This window comes from Ammospiza nelsoni, chromosome 3, assembly GCF_027579445.1.
Source record: "Ammospiza nelsoni isolate bAmmNel1 chromosome 3, bAmmNel1.pri, whole genome shotgun sequence".
In the NCBI taxonomy this organism is placed as follows: Eukaryota; Metazoa; Chordata; class Aves; order Passeriformes; family Passerellidae; genus Ammospiza; species Ammospiza nelsoni.
The window spans coordinates 61,010,627-61,027,973 of record NC_080635.1 but is presented as its reverse complement, the minus strand read 5'-3'; the positions used below and the strand labels follow the sequence as shown (position 1 = coordinate 61,027,973).

The 17,347-nt window shown below is 38.2% G+C and overlaps 1 protein-coding gene across 1 annotated transcript in view; it reads left to right on the top strand.

Moving 5' to 3' along the window:
- LAMA2 (laminin subunit alpha 2) overlaps nucleotides 1–17,347 on the top strand; it is a 335,803-nt gene that overhangs the window by 208,640 nt on the left and 109,816 nt on the right. The window contains exons 19-23 of the mRNA XM_059468183.1: nucleotides 1,429–1,640; nucleotides 6,090–6,196; nucleotides 10,894–11,074; nucleotides 14,392–14,528; nucleotides 16,939–17,172. Of these exons, the coding sequence (XP_059324166.1) occupies nucleotides 1,429–1,640; nucleotides 6,090–6,196; nucleotides 10,894–11,074; nucleotides 14,392–14,528; nucleotides 16,939–17,172 (871 nt within the window). The remainder of the gene's footprint in view (nucleotides 1–1,428; nucleotides 1,641–6,089; nucleotides 6,197–10,893; nucleotides 11,075–14,391; nucleotides 14,529–16,938; nucleotides 17,173–17,347) is intronic.

The following is a 17,347-nucleotide window of genomic DNA, read 5'->3' as shown; positions in this document are numbered from 1 at the left end:
AAACCACTGGACTGTTTATACATGTTATTGGTTTGTGGGCTGTATCGTGGATATCTTGAGAGAATGGAAAAAAATCCTATTTTTTGTAAAATTGCAAAAACTGCTCAATTAATTACCACTATTTTTTCCTCCCTGATCTCAGTTTTCCAGTTTTTATAATCTTTATGATCTTTGCTGATGATATTGAATAATATGTAGTGCATGTTTAGACAGCTTTGCTCATGATCCAATTAAAAGCATTCTGGAAGCAAGGAAAAGGATGAACTTGATGCACACAAGAGTGACAGCAGTGGAGCTCTGCATTCCTGCATTACAATGATACAAAAAATCTTTCTTCAACCATGCTCTCCAGCACTACTACAAAGTCGAGAGGATATCTATGTACCTTAAAACTGCATTCAAACTGACTTTAAAATAGTAGGAAAAACTATTTTGTGCAATGTGCTTTATGTACTTTCTGGTTTTATACTAATTGGAGTTCATCTGAGATGCACATGAATAAATTCATTAGCCAGAACTGTGAAATTTTTCTTTTCTTTTACTTTGCTATCTACAAGTTGCTCTTACTCTGAAGTATGAGCAAATATAACAGAAAAGGAAAGCAGAGCAGAATAGAAATAGAAAATAGGCTGTGAGATTAGTAGGAATTTGGTTTAAATACAGACTCATGTTAGGTCAGATTCACTAAACTGCTTTACATGATACTCACAGAAAAATTGCAGGTGGGCAAGGCGGAAAAGGATGTGATATCTTCAAACAATTCTCTTAAAATATGAAAGCTATAGTACGCAACAGCATAGTTCCTGTGCTAATGAGCAATCTTTTTGTTAGATTGCCCATACACAGAGATTGGAAATCCATTAATTGAGCAAATCTCACCATGCAGTAGATCAGGGGAAGTCGAAGTCAGGGGATGGATCTTGTTAGGTAAACAAATATATGGCTGTATTACATTCTTAAAGTGTTTTTCTAAACTAAAGAAGTTTTTCAGGTGGGGGAAAAAAACATCATCGGGCTTGCTTGTGATTGAGTACAGAACATTGATACAGAATGTGCTAAAATACAAAGTATATCTAACATAGAGTCATAGAATTTTTTGGATTGGAAGGGACCTTTCAAGGTCATGTGGTCCAACCCCCCTTCCTCCAGAGTGCCACTAAGATTCCTTGCTATGCTTTGTGTCGCATTCAGTGCCAGTGACAAGATTTTTCTCCCACTGAAGTCTAATTGCTAGCAGAACTGGCAGGATTTCAGCTGGTACTGTGTCTACAGTGTTGTTAAAAAAGAGGAGAGAGAAAGAAAAAAGATGCTTAAGGCAGACCTGAGAGAAGATCAAATCATTTTTAGTGATTAGGGAGGCAACAGAATTAAATATTTCTAATGAGAGGATTATTTAAGTGTCCTAACTGATGATGTCTTTTACCATAGGTGTGCAGAAGGCTTTTTTGGACAACCTTTAATACCAGGAGGATCATGCCAACCATGCCAGTGTAATGACAACCTTGACTTCTCCGTTCCTGGCAGCTGTGACAGCTTGTCTGGTGCTTGTCTGATATGTAAGCCAGGTACAACAGGCCAATATTGTGAGAGGTGTGCTGATGGATATTTTGGTGATGCTCTTCATGCAAGGAACTGTCAACGTAAGTCATGAACTTTTACAGCTCCTGACAGTATTGATCTGTCTTATAACTTTGCTTCTCAGAGGAAGACTGTGCCTCTATATGTGTGAGCAAGAGAATGATACGGCTCTAATAATGACACTGTGCATCTGCATCTAGAAAGGGAGGCTTTAAACTAACTAGAAAGAAGAACATTTTAAAAAAAGCTCTGGTTGAAGCAGATGTGGGAAGTAAACAATGGAGCACTGTATGGGTGCAAAGGTTATACTTAATGTCAGATCTACAAAAATAAATACAAATAAATGGAAACTATGCACTAAAAATGCTATAAGGTACCCAGAAAAATCCTGTTCTCTTATAAGACTGAAAGGAGGGAGTGGTATTTCAGTTTCAGGATCCAGCTCTGGCAGCATTTATAACCTGCTTCCCACTTATATAACCTCAGTAAAAGTTGGGAGGTGCTGCTGCTTGCAGGTCAAGATTCTCCCACCTGACAATCAGACCCTAAAATCTCGAGAAAATTTTTCTAAAATGCTCTGGAGGAAGATACTGGCACTGCAGCAAGCTAGCAATTCTCAGCTGAGTGGTGGCATGTTGTTCAACTACCAGCCCCATCACATCTTTCCCCATAGTGATTGCAAAAAATTATTCGGTGGAGATGAAAGATTTGGTTGGAACAGGAGCTTTTCTTTCTATAGGAGGCAGTGTCTCTCTCTCTGAGCTGTTGCTGGCACAATTCAGAATGCAGAACAAGTGTTTTTAACTTAAAAACATTTGTCACATACTTTTCCTTCACATCCTGAGAAGTGGAATAAAAGAAGTTACGAACTGTCCTGAAAGAGCTGAGCATTTTATTTCACTGTCACAAGGATTTATTCCTGTCTGGTCCATTGCAATAAAGACAAGAGTAACCTCACTGAGTACAAAGGTGCTATAGCAGGATAAAATTATGCAAGTAAAAGAGCTGGGGCATTGCCTTACTGCTCTGTGTGAGGGGACATGGGGACCGTGTCTGCAGTATGTGTTGTGAGCAGAGAGGTCTGAGGCACTGGCATCCATTTCCAGGACTTGCCCTATTAGCAACTTGCAGTCTAAAAGTGAAAATCCTAGGTTGTGTTGGACCTCCAGAGAGTCTGTGGGAGCTAACAAGATGCAGAACATCAACAAGTTTCTCAGCTAAGGACAATAAACACTGATGTACACAAGGTCGTAGATAACCCTGAAGACATACTTGAGTAAGTGATTTCTGTACATACTTTACACAATGGCAGAAAAAAATTGGACAATCCAGTATATTCTTTCCATAAGTTAACAGGTCATAATGAATGATGTCATATAATTTACAATGTTAAGTGTGGAAAGTGATTTAAGAAGAAGTTTATATCAGAAATTACAGCTTCCAGTACCTTGTCACTATTCTTGAACCATCAGTATGACTGGTGGTTTGACCATTTCCACAGTAGTTACAGGTCCATGAGACAGAGATTTTATAAGAGGGGAGTTTGGAAAACGTACAACAAAAAAAAATTGAAAAGAAATGCATGTTTAATGTTGAATTATGAGATTTGCTTTTGTTGTTCATATCATTGACAGGGAGAGCCCCTTAATGTATTCATATCCTTGTGCTTGCAGTTACGTTGTATTCATCTACTCTCTGCCTTTCATGTGGGTTTTCTTCTTTGCATATGATTTTTTATTTCCTTTGCAGACTTCCATGAAGTTTGCCCTGCAGCAAAAATATCAGAGGGACTATGCCTTTACTTTGTTGTTTTCAATTTTGTTCCTTATTAAAAAGCCAAATCCAAGAGTATTGCAATGCATGAATTTGCTTTCAAATTATTGTTTGAAATGTCTCTTGCTCTTTCTCAGTACAGTGCTGTTGTGTGCATTAACCATTTCAAATGACAGTACAGCTTTACATCATCATAACATCTCTGAATTTTTTTGTGTATCTATACAAAACCATAAATCTAAGAACAATGAGCAAATGTCCTAAGCTTATTTGATTTGATTCTAGTCGGTTGTTTTTTGGAGTGAAACAGCAGAGTATGCTGAAGCATACTCAGGTTGAGCTGATTGTAATGAAGCTCAGTGTCAAAAGATGAATTAAAGCAAATAATCAAGTCTGCCTATGTTTCAGTGTATAGGTACTACTGTTGTAGGAGAATAAGTGTGTAGCTTGGTCATAAATACAAGCTCATAAATATTTATAGAAATCTAAAGAGAATGAAGGTCTTGACCACTGTCTTTCGGGAAGAAAGTATGACAAATTTCTCCAACAGGCTACTTTGTATAATAACAGCCATTTGGAGGTTTGGACAAGAGCTAATTTTCCCAGTAGAGGTGAATGAATGGGAAGGCTCTAGGTGCAATAAGTGCAATTTATCAGATTGAGTAGCAGTTTATTAGCTGAATAGCCCTGGCTGTATGTTTCTTCTCTGTGTATGTACTGCCAGAGCCAAGAAAAACAAAGTCCTGACATTCCAAATTCTCCCTTACCACTGCATTGCACTCAGTCATCTGTGACTGAGTTAAGACACCATGGAGCGCTGCTTGTTGTAATATAAATAGGAAAAACTCATCTGTTTATAAAATCAGCGTAAGTTCTCTTTTTTATTCTTGTGTTGTCATATGCCTGATAAGCAAAACAATTCAAATCAGACTGAGCTTCGGTTTGAGGTCTGTATAAAAAGGTTAGTGAAACACTTTTAATTTGCATTGAGGATTGTAGTTTGTTGAATCTGAGCTTTAGTATCTTCTTTCTTCACTGACCAATTTAATTATATATATACTCAAAACATATATGTATATGAGACTTATCATCATGTACGGTTTGGAGTGTCAGTTTTAAAACATGAATGTCAAGTTAAAAAGGGCAGGATTAAAGTATACAGGGTGAAAGAGGTAAATTATAGATTTTTTTAGTATTGAAAGCTGAAAGGAAAAGATAAGCAATGTTACATCAAAAGCGTCTTTTAATTTTTACTTTTTAAAAATATATTGCAAAACAGGAGATAGAAATCTCTGAAGGTGTTACATAACTGGTATGAACAGCAGAACCAGCACATTTTTGTTACTTATTCCTGAATTTTTGCAAACATTTGAGAAACAATGCCATGAACAGAATGGCATATCATATAGTTGCTTTCATTAAAAAAAGCAACTTCTGCAGAATACCTCAAGAGCAGGGAGAAAACTCCCACACCAATCCTTTTAATTTATAATTGGAAATTAGCAAGTCCAATGAAGTAATGAGGAAGGTCTTGTTGTAATAATCTATAGATAGGAAAAATGAAACTGCTTTGTCTCACATAGCACCTTCTGACATGCAAGTATGCGACTGCCATGTGTTCACTGCTGGAACTCTTAAGTGTTTTTTAAAATGAAGGTGTCAGGTTGAGGAAAAAAAAAGCAACACATATAGATAGGGCACTGCAGGAAGGCAAAATGTGGGTTGGATCCCAATTTTAGAGAGTAGATTGATAATTGGTATAAAATGTGGATTCATTTCCCTATGAGGGGGAAACAAAAGTATGTGCAGGAACCAGCTCATGCTGATCAGTGACTGCGTGGTTATAGTCCCTGTGGCAACAATCACATTCCTGTTCTCTACAGCAAGAGCTAAGGGGTTTTTTCAAAATCTCTGCATGCCAAAAGGGTTGAAGAACACAAAGGTTCTTGTGGTTGAAGAACATAAAAGGTGATAGGCATCTTCCCCAAAATTTGTCTTCCCCTAAAGAAGAATTTAAGAGCCAGAAGCATTGCTGTTTTCCTCAAGAAACAGCTTTTTCACTGCCTTTTTTAATCTTCAGGAAAGCACTGTGATGAGTTAGGTTGGTCAGTTGGGTTACATTTCCTCTGGGAAGTGTGATGCTGTTGCTGCGACAGAAATCCTGGAGAGTCATGGTAGCAGATAATCCTTGGTATATTTTTCAGTGCAGCTTGGGGCATGAGAGCATTGCTGTCCCTGTAGAGTGTCAACTTTGTACTGAGTTTGCAGCCTGCCAGCATTTCCTGACAACTACATGAACAGGGAGTGAACTCCAGGACAGCAGAACCAGTACGTGGAGCAGTAACACTCCCACTGGTTGGGGCTACACCCTGTACACACCCTGTGTAAGGGTCTGTACCCTTCTTGTGTTTTTCTCTCAGCTCTGCCCTTCGCTTCCTCGAGACTCCGAGTCTCTGGGCATGTACTTAGTAATCTGCCCTCCACATCCTGCTTTGATCTGAGAGGAGCATCTAAAACAAGCTGTTAATGGACTTGAGGCAAAATTTCTGACTGCAATAATTTGGAGGAAAATTCTGCATTAATATGGGCAGGTTAATATATCAGGGTATGGAAGCAACCCCTTCCTGCTTAACCCAGGCTGGGCATTTCTCAGGGTGGCAAAAGCTGCACTGTAAACATTTGGCTATTAGATTTAGCTTCAGGGAACACACTGACATCTTCTTCTTCCTCCTCTGCAGCCTGCCACTGTCACATGAATGGCTCCTTCTCGGAGGTCTGTGACTCTCGGACGGGCCAGTGTGAGTGTAAAGCCAACGTCATCGGGCGCCGCTGTGACATCTGCAAAGTGAGTGACCAGAAATGGGGCTTCCTTTCAGCTTTCTTCACTGCTTGTCTCAGCTAAATATCATTTACTTCTGGATAGACTTTTTCTGTTGTTTAATTTTCACTTTAAGAACATATATGGATTGTTCTTATGAAGAGAAAGGTTAAAATGATGGCTTTTTAAACATTTTCTAATAGTTTTCTAGAACAGAACACAAGACATAGCATTTACATGCAATTAATGTATTTTAAGCCTCACTGTATCTATAAGTAAATTTGTATACATATTATATACACTTCATTTTTTGAATGTTTGATATAGAAAATTAGTTTAAAATATTGCAGCTTTGGGAGATAATTCCTTTATGAAGAAAGATGCAAAATGTCTGATAGCATCTGATGTTTATGTCTTAAAAAAAGCAGGGTGCTGGTTTCATTCTGCTGGAATGTTCTGCCTTCATGTTTTTTTCTTAGGGTTTCTTCTTTTATTGTCTAAACAATGTATTATTTTTGGTGAAAGTGTTTTTTGCCTTGACATTGTTTTCCTGTCTCATAAATCACTGCAGAGAAATATTGTCTCATAAACTTTCACAGAGTTGTCTTCAGGCAGCTAAGGAATATGCTGTAGTCAGCTACACATTTCTCTAGTTCAACATAAGGATTCATGAGCTAGGCCTATGTCCTCAGAGCACCTTCACCTGTGTGTAATTTAAAGAACATAAATAATTCTGCAGAAATCAAAAGGATCTTTTTCACTCTTTAAAATGATGTAATTTCTGAAGTGGTTTGCTCACACTCCATTTTCAATGGTATTTAAAGAGTCTGTTCAAAGAAAAAATGCTGGTATCAGTGGAATTTGCAGATCGCACAAGGTACCCAGCAAACATCTCATTAATACAATACTGGTGATTAATTGGAATTAATCTTTGTTTACTTCAGTGCTTACTCCTGTCTTTATTTCTGTACCCTTTTATGTGGTGTAGTTTTCTTATCTTCACTTTTTAACAGTGTTTACTTTTCATTCTTCAAGCCCAACTACTTCTGGGCCCCAGAAAAGGTGTTTTGTATACCCTGCGGCTGCAGTGCTTTAGGCTCTGTGTCACTGCAGTGTGATGTGTTGGGAAGATGTATCTGCAAACCGGGATTCATGGGCAGACACTGTGAAATCAGCAGACAGGTGCCTCAGTTGCAAGAGAATGCGGAGAGCAGTCAGCAGATGCGAGTGCCCCCGCGGAGGTGGGGCGCCGGCAGTGCCAGTGGGTGCCCACGAGGCGCCTACCGGCCGGCAGCTCGGGTAATGGGAACCTGCTTTGCATGGGCTCAAGTCTGCTGTTCGCTTGTGCTTGGAGCTCACACAGATTGCTTGGGTTTCTCATTTTTAATACCCGTATTACAATATAAGAAATTCTCAAGAAACTGACAGGCTCGGAAGGCAAACGGCATTTTAGGATGCTCCCCCAATCCTAAGGGCTTCCTCTTGCAAGTGCTGATATCGGCGAGAAATCAAATTTGAGAAATCAAATCAAATAAGTCCCAAAACAGCACCATCCACAGCAGTATGCACAAAATGCATGGGAGATGTACATAAATCAATGGAATCAGTGGAATTTTCTTGGACTTTGCAGCATAAGACTTGCCTTCCTAACAATTCAAGAATCAATAGCTTAAGAAGGTTGCAAGAAGAATCAGCCCCAGAGGCAAAGAGTTAAAATGTAATTTTAAAATATTGAACATAACTGGTGGCAAAAGTTCTCATTACTGAATATTAGCGAAAAGTTCTCAGTTATCTCAGCCATTTTTAACTCAGTGCAGTGCCACTTTTGTGAATGTAATGCCCACAATGATAGAAGTGTTCATTCCTTATCACAGACCAGTAAGGCAACTTATTTCCTAAAATTAAGTAATTATGATACAACTGCTTCTAACAGAGCAGTATTTTAGGAATCTTTTTTGTCCTCCCTGCAACTCAAAATCTCCACATTAACCACACCGTTTGAAAAATATCTGGCAGTGTTTTTCATCCTCAGCTTGACTTGGGGACCCATGCTGTATTTGTTCATATAGACTTTCTTGGAGAAATTAGTTTTTTCCAATTAAAAATGTCTTAGATTACTGTGTTGCCCACACAGTAACTGATGGAGACACGATATAATGACATATTCAGAAAGTTCAGTGTATTTCCTAATTGTAGTCTAGGATCTTATCTCTTGTTCAGTAAATGTGATTCTTAGAATTTCTGTGGGTAAGCAAACTTTGCTGAGAACTTTAACTTGAGGTTAAAGTTTGCATGACTGACCAAAATGACACTGTGTGCAGCCCTCCTCACAGAACGCAACCCAGCATGGTGGTGGTCCATTTTAACACAGTGTGGAGTGCTGATATCAGACTTTTTCTGACTGTTGCCCATATAAACAGAATTTATTAGATCCTAGTAAACTTTATCTTGAGAACTGAGATGCATGCTGTGCATTGGTTACTTCACTGCATGAATCTGAATGTCTGTCCTGAGATTGTATGTATTCACATTTCTATGTTTCTCCCTATGTAAAAGAAATCTATAGAGATAGTAAAGTATTTTATTTGAACCTTGAGTTTAATTAAATGAGTTTGACTACCTCTTTCTCTCTGATACGCCATGTTTTGTCAGAAGTATGAAATTTGCAAAACATTTCAATTCGAGTTTGGAAATGAAAATCAGTGTAATTCTTTATTATGTGTATAATCAAGTATATGCTTAGGTTTGTACAATTTCCAGGCCAAATTCTGACCATAGATGTGGTCCTGTATTCTGACACCTATCAGCAAATTCTCTGTCTGAGTGGAGAACTCCTGTATTAACCTCAGAGATCAGATTTCAGGACTTTTCCATGGAAAGCTTCTGAAGTTTCAGAGAATTCACCAATACAAAATGTTAGTTAGGGGTTCTACTGTAGAACAAATCCATATAAAATAGTAGTCATAAAATCATTAAGGTTGAGGACTTCCAAGTTTATTGAGTCCAACCTTTGACTGATCACCACTTTGTCTAGTTGACCATGGTCAACTAGACCATGGTACTAAGTGCCATGTCCAGTCATTTCTTGAATGACTTCTCCACTACCCTTTGGTAGTGGAGATAGCCTTCTCCAATAGCTGACCACCCTTTCAGTAAAGAAATTGTTCCTGTTTTCTAAACTGAGCATCCCCTGGCACTGGCTGAGGCCATGTTCTCTTGTCTTGTTGCTGGTTCCCTGGGAGGAGAGGGATTCTCACCTGGCTACAGCTCCTTTCAAGGATTTGTAGAGAGAAGAGTTTCCCCCTGAGCCTCCTCTTCTCCAGTCTAAACACCCCCAGCTCCCTCAGTCATTCCTCATAAAACTTGTGCTCCAGACCCTTCACCAGCTCCATTGCCCTTCTCTGGACAGACTCCAGCACTTCAATATCTTTTCTTCCTGGAAGTGGCCCAGAACTGGACACAGCACTAGTGCTTAGTACAGAGGCACAATCACTGCCATAGTCAAAGCCAGCACAGCTCCATTGATTTGAAGATCTACTGGTTTATTGTTGGTAAAAATTTAACACTTCATGCCTGAATCCCAAAGTAGCACATTATAAATTAAATATTTTTCACGTTGTTCCATTTATATTCATTAGCAGTGATCATTTTAGTATCTCATTTTTAACATTCTGATTTTCTATCAAACTCTCTGATAGATTTTATTATTAATGTTGTAATTTCAATTTCAAATGAAGTTATTAATATGATTTGGGTTTCAGTGTACACTGAAAATCATCATGCCCGAAAAACAGGTAGAGAAGTACTCCCATTTTAAAACACTCTAGCTCAAGACTGAGTTTGTCATTTGAATATCATCTGGTTTGTTCCAAGGAGCCTCTGTTGGTTGATGCAGTAATCTCACAAGGTCTTCTGCTTGAAAACTTTGTGCAGAACTCTGTATCTGCAGTATAGAAATGAGTGTGTGTCTTCCCTTCTTTACTTTTTGCATTTCACTAGTGAAGTTAAGGAGGAAACTTCTTACTAGAGTTGATAACATCTACTCTGGTTCTGTAGAAACTTTATATTGATTACTGCGAAAAAGAAAGAAAAGAAAATAGAAGAGAACCAGAGGCATAATCCAAAGACAGAGTTTTTTTATCTTAAAAAAAATCCCCCTTATTTCTTTGTATTGTACACAAATACACTATCTCTATGTTCTTCTAAAGTTATTCCTATATATCATTCTAAAGAATTGCCCTTAAGTTACTGTATACAGATATTGCCTTTGTTCAGAGGAGATAAAATGTAATTCAGAGGCTTTCCAGTTGAATTGATCGCCATTTATAGCTAAGAATTTGAATGCACTCTCGTAGCAACAAACTCTTGCCTGACATAGCCTTACAACCAGAGATGGGGTATGTATTTTGTATGTATTGATGTGTTGACATACCTTCCATTCCAAGTGAGAGCTGTACTTAGGCAAACAGCCTCATAAGAAAGATGTTACATTGCAGAACATTCATTACAACATCAGATAACATTCTGAAATCTTTATTCTTTCTCAGCAGTGTAGAGCATTTCGTGTCCTTGCTCCAGGGTGTTACCACTACAATTTAACCTGGTAAAAGCAGTATTTCAGTGAGGAAGAGGAAAGAGCAGCCCTGATCTCCCTACACCCTCAGCTTTTCCTCTTTTCTCCTGGTAATCATTCCATGTACTAACTGCTCTTCACTCTGTGGCAGCCTGGAACATTTGGCTTGCAGTCTTCCAGAGGATGTGTTCCCTGCAACTGCAACTCCTTTGGTTCCAAGTCCTTTGATTGCGATGGGGACGGACAGTGCTATTGCCAGCCCGGAGTGACGGGGAAGAAGTGTGACCGCTGTGCACATGGGTTTTACAACTTCGAAGAAGGAGGCTGTACCCGTATGTAAATGTTTTCCACCCAAGCACAGATTGATTTGTTTATTTATTTATGTATTTATTCCTAAAATTCTAGTTTGGCTAATTTTGGATTACATAACAAATTTTCCTGACCAGGCGCTTATAGACAGCCTTGTGCATCATTCACTTGACAAGGGTGATGATGGGCAAGAATGAAAGACCCAAGACATTTCTTCTATTTTATGAAGATTTTATGAATTTTATTTTATTTAGAAGGAACAGGAATGTCATTTACTCCATGTAGTGTCTGCCAAAAAAACTCCACGAAGTTCCTATAATTTAGTTAAGAGTATCATAGAACTCTGATTAAATTTTTTTGCCAAATCACATAAACTTGTAGGGATGTAAAAGGAAAACAACAAAAACACAAACTCCTTTTGCTTCTAGTTTTATCCCAAACCTTTTCATTGTTCTCATATGGTTGATCCTCTTTAATTACCACAATCCTTTCCTGCACAGTAATATTTAATTGCTTACTTGAACTTTATGTGTACAAGAAGATCTTTAAGTAAAACTATCTGCTATATCCCTTGTGTAAACACATGGAAAATCTCCTTTTCTATATGCTGAAACTCCAGCATTAGACATAAATATATCCAGACACCTCTTTACCTTTATTTTTTTTCCTTTTGGAAATCAGGTCAAAGACTGAAATGAATGCTTCCTATCCTTGAAGTAGTGCAGACTGCTAAATCAAAAAGAACCCAATCAATAGGTTTCTTCACAGGGAAATATCCATCTTTTCTGATAGAAATGTGTTTTTAAAGTCTCAGAGACTCATTTATGTGTGATCACAGGACACATAGATAGTTGTCTAGTGTGACTGACTGCTGGGGTGCCAGAATGCTTTTATTTTTCTTTAGGTATAAAGTAGATTCTTTCCAGAAGCAGAAATCACAATGTCTCATAATCCATTCTTGCTCCTTTCCTATCCAGAAGGGCAGCACAAGTAACAAGTTTAGCTTTCTGCCTTTTCTTGCTCTTTTTTTTTTAATGGAAGGAGCATCAAGGCCTTGAGACCCATATTTGCTCAGCAGAATTTAGTTTCACCTGTAGTGTGGATAAACCTTAAAACAGGCTGGATTATAGATTATGTTTGAAAATGTTGGCTCTATGGTGTTATCTCCCATGAGAATGAAGGTTTCAAAAACACCTAGAGGTTTGAAAAGTTCAGATACATACGCACCTTGGAAAAGGGAGAGATTGTTCCCAGGCTCACTGATGAGAGAGCTTGAAATAAAATGCAAATGATAACTGCAGTCCTAAAACCTTTAGCAATTAAATGAAGGGAAAAAAAATCTGTCATTTATGATTAGCATCTTATTCTAACATTCCACCAGTTAAAAGCACATCACCATTGTGAAACACAACAAAATGTTCATAACTACAGTTGGGGAAGGAAAATGAGAGGGCTATTAATGAAATTGCATATTAAAATTTTAATTGCTCTCTTGGCAAAGTTTAAAATTACAGGGTTTAAGAAACAGCAATGAAATGGTAAAACACTATAGATTCAAGTAACATTTTAAATATAAATGTATTGGCACGTGGTCATCAAACATTTAAAGCAACAGCAGCACCTATAGATGTTGAGAAAACTCAGAATTTTGAAAGTTCCAAAATTAATACAACAGGTGGACAGGAATTCTGTCTTCAATGTGCTCATTTTTCCACATTTATTTTCAGTAGGCTTCTTATGTATTCCTTCAAATGACAAAAAAAAAGAATTAAATTATGAATCACGAAGAAAATCAGAAATTTAATAGAAGTATATCAAATCATGCTGGAAGCAAAAGTACAGAAAAATTAATTTCATTGTGACTGTTAAGTATCAAATAAAATATTTGACCTCTTTTATCTATAATTTATTCAAAAGGAATATAATTTGATTTTTTTCTTGTGCAATATAAATCTATAAAGCCTAAAAACCTTCTGAAAGCACCGTCAGTGTTGACATTCTATCAGCAGAGATACAAAAGTGGCTTCTATTTCACTATTGCTTGCAACAGTTGTGTTGTATTTTTTCCCTCTTATTTTGAAAAATAATTACAAAAGTAAAAATAGGAAAAACATTTGAATATCTGCTTCCCCTCTGTGCCTTTTTAGCCAATTCTGTGCAAGACCTGTAAACCCATAAATGACCTGTCACAACTGAAAGCCTCAGTTTCCCAATGAGATGCATTCTGAAACTTCAAGCTACAGTGTGTGAAAATATTTTAAATAGCATGCAGCACATTGTGTTCCTGCCATGAGGCAAAACTTGCTATCTTCTTTGCATCAATTTTCTTATCTTGAAGGCATTGGTGGGAAAAAAAAAAAGGTCAATTCTTATTTGAACTATAGATAGGAGTTCTATCTTTGCACATCCCTTGTTTTCTGGTTTCAGTCTGAATTGAAGTATTTCGCAGTAAAGGCAGTGAACATAAATTAAACCCTCAGTAACAAAGTTACGCTGCCCTTTAAACACCCTGAGGAACAGGTTATGATGCAGAGAGTCAGTTTGCTTATGGTGCTTTTCTCTGACCTCATGGGTTATGTGGATGGTGGGTGTGAAAACAACACACACCGGTTCTGCTCTTGCAATCACTTGTGTGTCTTGTGCCCCTTAACTACTTGTCACTTACACACCTTGAATCTGTATTTGCCACCAATGAGTTGTTTACTTCTGGAAGCACTTCCAAACCTGAAGTATTTTTAATTTGGTATAATCTGCAAAGAATTCCAGTTTCCCATGGAGAGGAAACATCAGTTTGTTGATGTTCTCCCAAGGCAGACGATATGTAAGCTGAAAAAGAAGGAATAGAAAGGGAAAAAGAAACCTAAACACCTTTTTTGCCCTTTAAGGAAGGTCTCTTTAGAGCAGCAGAAATTTCAGAAGGTGTTTCTCAATTTGGTATAAGAGGTTAAATAGGCTGCAAGTTCCCTGCATAGACGGCTCGGAGACCCTCAGGTGGCCTCTTAGACGAGACAGCATGGGCCCAGAAATTGTATAGCAGCATCCTGCAGTTACATCGCAAAGAGTGCACCATCTCAGAAGTCTGAACTTCTGCAGTTGGTGCCTGTATTTTTCCCCATTCTCTTCTCATTGCAGCTACTTCAACCACAGTTAACCTGTGTTTCTCTGCTACTGGTTTTGGTTTCTCATGGTTTGTCTACATTTTCTGCCCCATCGTGTCCACAGATAACTGAGTCCACTGTACAGTGAAAGAATGATCCTAACCCCGTTAGGGCCTGCTCTCCAGGTGTCAGATAAAGGGATAACTTTTCATCTGCTTTATTTTCTTCTGTCTCCCATGAAGCCTGCGAGTGTTCACGTTTTGGCAATAACTGTGATCCTGTCAGTGGACGCTGTATCTGCCCTCCCAATACTGTTGGAGAGATGTGTGACAAATGTGCACCAAATCACTGGGGCCATAACATTGTCAGTGGCTGCAAGGTGAGTGGATTTCTATTTTCTCTATGTGTGTTGTCTCTTTCACAGTAATTTATAGCTGGAACACAGTTTTTGGCTTGTAAATTGTGGTTCATCTCCATATTGCAAGTTTTGGTGCAAGACTGGTGTAAATGTTGGCAATTTGTTACTGCTGCTGCACTACAGCTCCTCTGTCTCAGGTACACAGCCTGTAACACAAAACACCCTGTTGGTTCTGCTGTCACACTGAGTCAGGGTCCTGCTTGAGCCTGATTTTATTTTATTATAGCTGTGTTTTATATGATTGAGATTACCAGAGTATTGAATGAGGTATGTAGATGTGTATTTATAGGTAATCAGCAGTGCTTTTGGGGAACAAATTTTCTTTGGCCTTAATGGTGACACCACTGGGAATTTGTACTCAAAGTTTGCTTGGGAAAGGTTTCAATTTGTGCATAAAAGACAGCAAGGAGAAAAGAAAAGTAACATCCACCTTAGTTTAAATTGCACTTTATTCCCCTGTTCTTAAAGGGAAAATAAACCTTATCATTAGCCTTTAAATCCTTCTTATTCCAATAATTGACACAGAGTTAAAATACCTGAAGAGAAGGGAGAAGAAATAGGAAAACAATGATAGAATAACAAGGAGGCTGTGAAAGCTGTTGTTAATGACCTTGAGTTAAGTGGCACAGTGTTCAGTTAAGGTTGAAAACTGGTGACAGTGGACATCATGGAAAGTTCAAATGCCTTCTTCCTCCCTGGTGTGCTCATTGATGATAAGGGATTTAATAGTACTGCTACAATTACTCCAGAAAATGATATCTTTTTGGAGCATAGTCATACACCATTAATACTTGTTCTTAAAAGGCTGTTAGTCATGTAGCTCAGGCTGCAAAGCAATTGACAAGAATGATTTCTTTTTTGTATGTATGTAAAACTCCTGTGAAACCTCTGCAGTGCTGCTGTGATATAGACTCTTGGCTTCTGAAACCAGCCTAATGAGGTTGAAGACCTCTGTTTGAGCTCTGGAGTATATTCTCTGATTGTCTTTTATGTGAGCACATTAGTATGACAGTTCCATGGCACCATCTAAATTAATGATGATCTATCAGCCCACATCTCTTTCAGTATGTTGCTGCTAATTTCTGCAAAGTGAGATGTGAATCTCCTGCTTTGCAGTCTTTATAAAAGATTTCCAATCCAAGGCTGTTTTAAGTCTGACATAGAGAGCATTGTAGAAAACTGCATAAACCACACATAGCATCTGATTGTAATTTAGGTTTCGATATTGCAGACCAAGATACTTCAGACAATGGTGAACAATGCACTTTCTCAGCTTTGTGGTCAAATGCATCTTGTGGAATAAAGTTCTTTCTGTCAGAAAGTTTTATTTTTTTAGGCTAGGTAGTCATCTTGCAGACTGTGTATTTCCTGTATATATTCACCTTCTTTATAAGTGGTGTTTTCAGATCAGAGGAAATGTGGTCTAAGCAGTCATGTAATAAACAGTTTTGCTTAGAAACTGAATCCACATTTTCTTCCTCTATTTTTTCAGCTTTGTGTCTGTAATTTTAGCAAGTCTATCCATGTCAGTTACTGTGGTAACCTGTACTGCTGGTACTGAGTTTTTTGCTGTAAGCTGAACTACTCCATATGATATTCTGGTCACATCAGTGATTACAGCCAATGTCTTGTATTAACTGTGCAGTGCTACCACAGTAATAGCACTGAGGGATTCTTCTGTTTTTAGAAATCTGCAGTTTTCCCTGCTACTTTTGTATTCAATTTCTAGACACCCTGGAAAGTCACCTATTTCTATCCTCACTTGCCTGTGAAAGTCTTATTCTGTGAGGAAGTTTACTTCCAGATATTTCACATGACTAAATCTCTAGCCCTTACTGTGTAAATTACGGTCATCTAGGAATAGGAGTCTTGTTTGTAGAAAGAGGATAGTTACCTGTCTGACAGATGAGTAATAGACATTGAACTAGATTCCTCTGGAACCACTGAACCCATTGCTCCTGAGGAGTTCCAGTTTTAGGAAAGTGTTCTGAGCATGCCTGCAGAGAATTTACATACAAAATACTTCTTAGAGAGTGCTTGTAGTTTCTGAGTTAATTTTGTCCACAAAGTATTCCAATATCCTTGACCCTTTTGGGTTTATTTCTTTTCGATGCCTAACTTATATACAGTAATATCTATAGAAAACAATCCCACCAGTGTTGTGAATGTATTTAGTGTAAATGCTTGACTCATGTTGAATAAAAATACATTACTGGCCTTATAATTTAAATATGTTATTTTTAGACAGTGGATATTCACTGCTGTATTTTATTTATAGATACTTAAAAGAGGTGAGTTGCTTTTTGGTTGGGTTTTGGTTTTGTTTTTTTCAGAAGCACAATTACAATTGCCTTGTTTCTCTCCTTTTCAGCCCTGTGAGTGCAGCCCCATTGGAGCCCTAAGTTCTCAGTGTGACTTAAATACAGGCTGTTGCTTCTGCCGCCCTGAATTCTCTGGGGAGAAGTGCACTGAGTGCAGGTTGGGCTACTGGAATTATCCCCATTGTGTGGCTTGTCAGTGCTTCCTGGCTGGGACAGATCCACAGAGCTGTGATGCAGAGGGGAGGTGCTCATGCGTTGATCATTCTGGCCAATGCAGCTGCAAGGTAAGAAAATGAAGGTTGTAAACTCATAACTGCTGAGAAATTTATTTCAGATTTCATTGGCACTTGCCCTTACTTGTTCAAACAGTACATGCAGAACAATCTCCTTGGTTTTCATAGTGCATTTGCAACTGATGTGGGAGGAGTCCAACGTAAAGAAACACTTCAGGGTTTATCA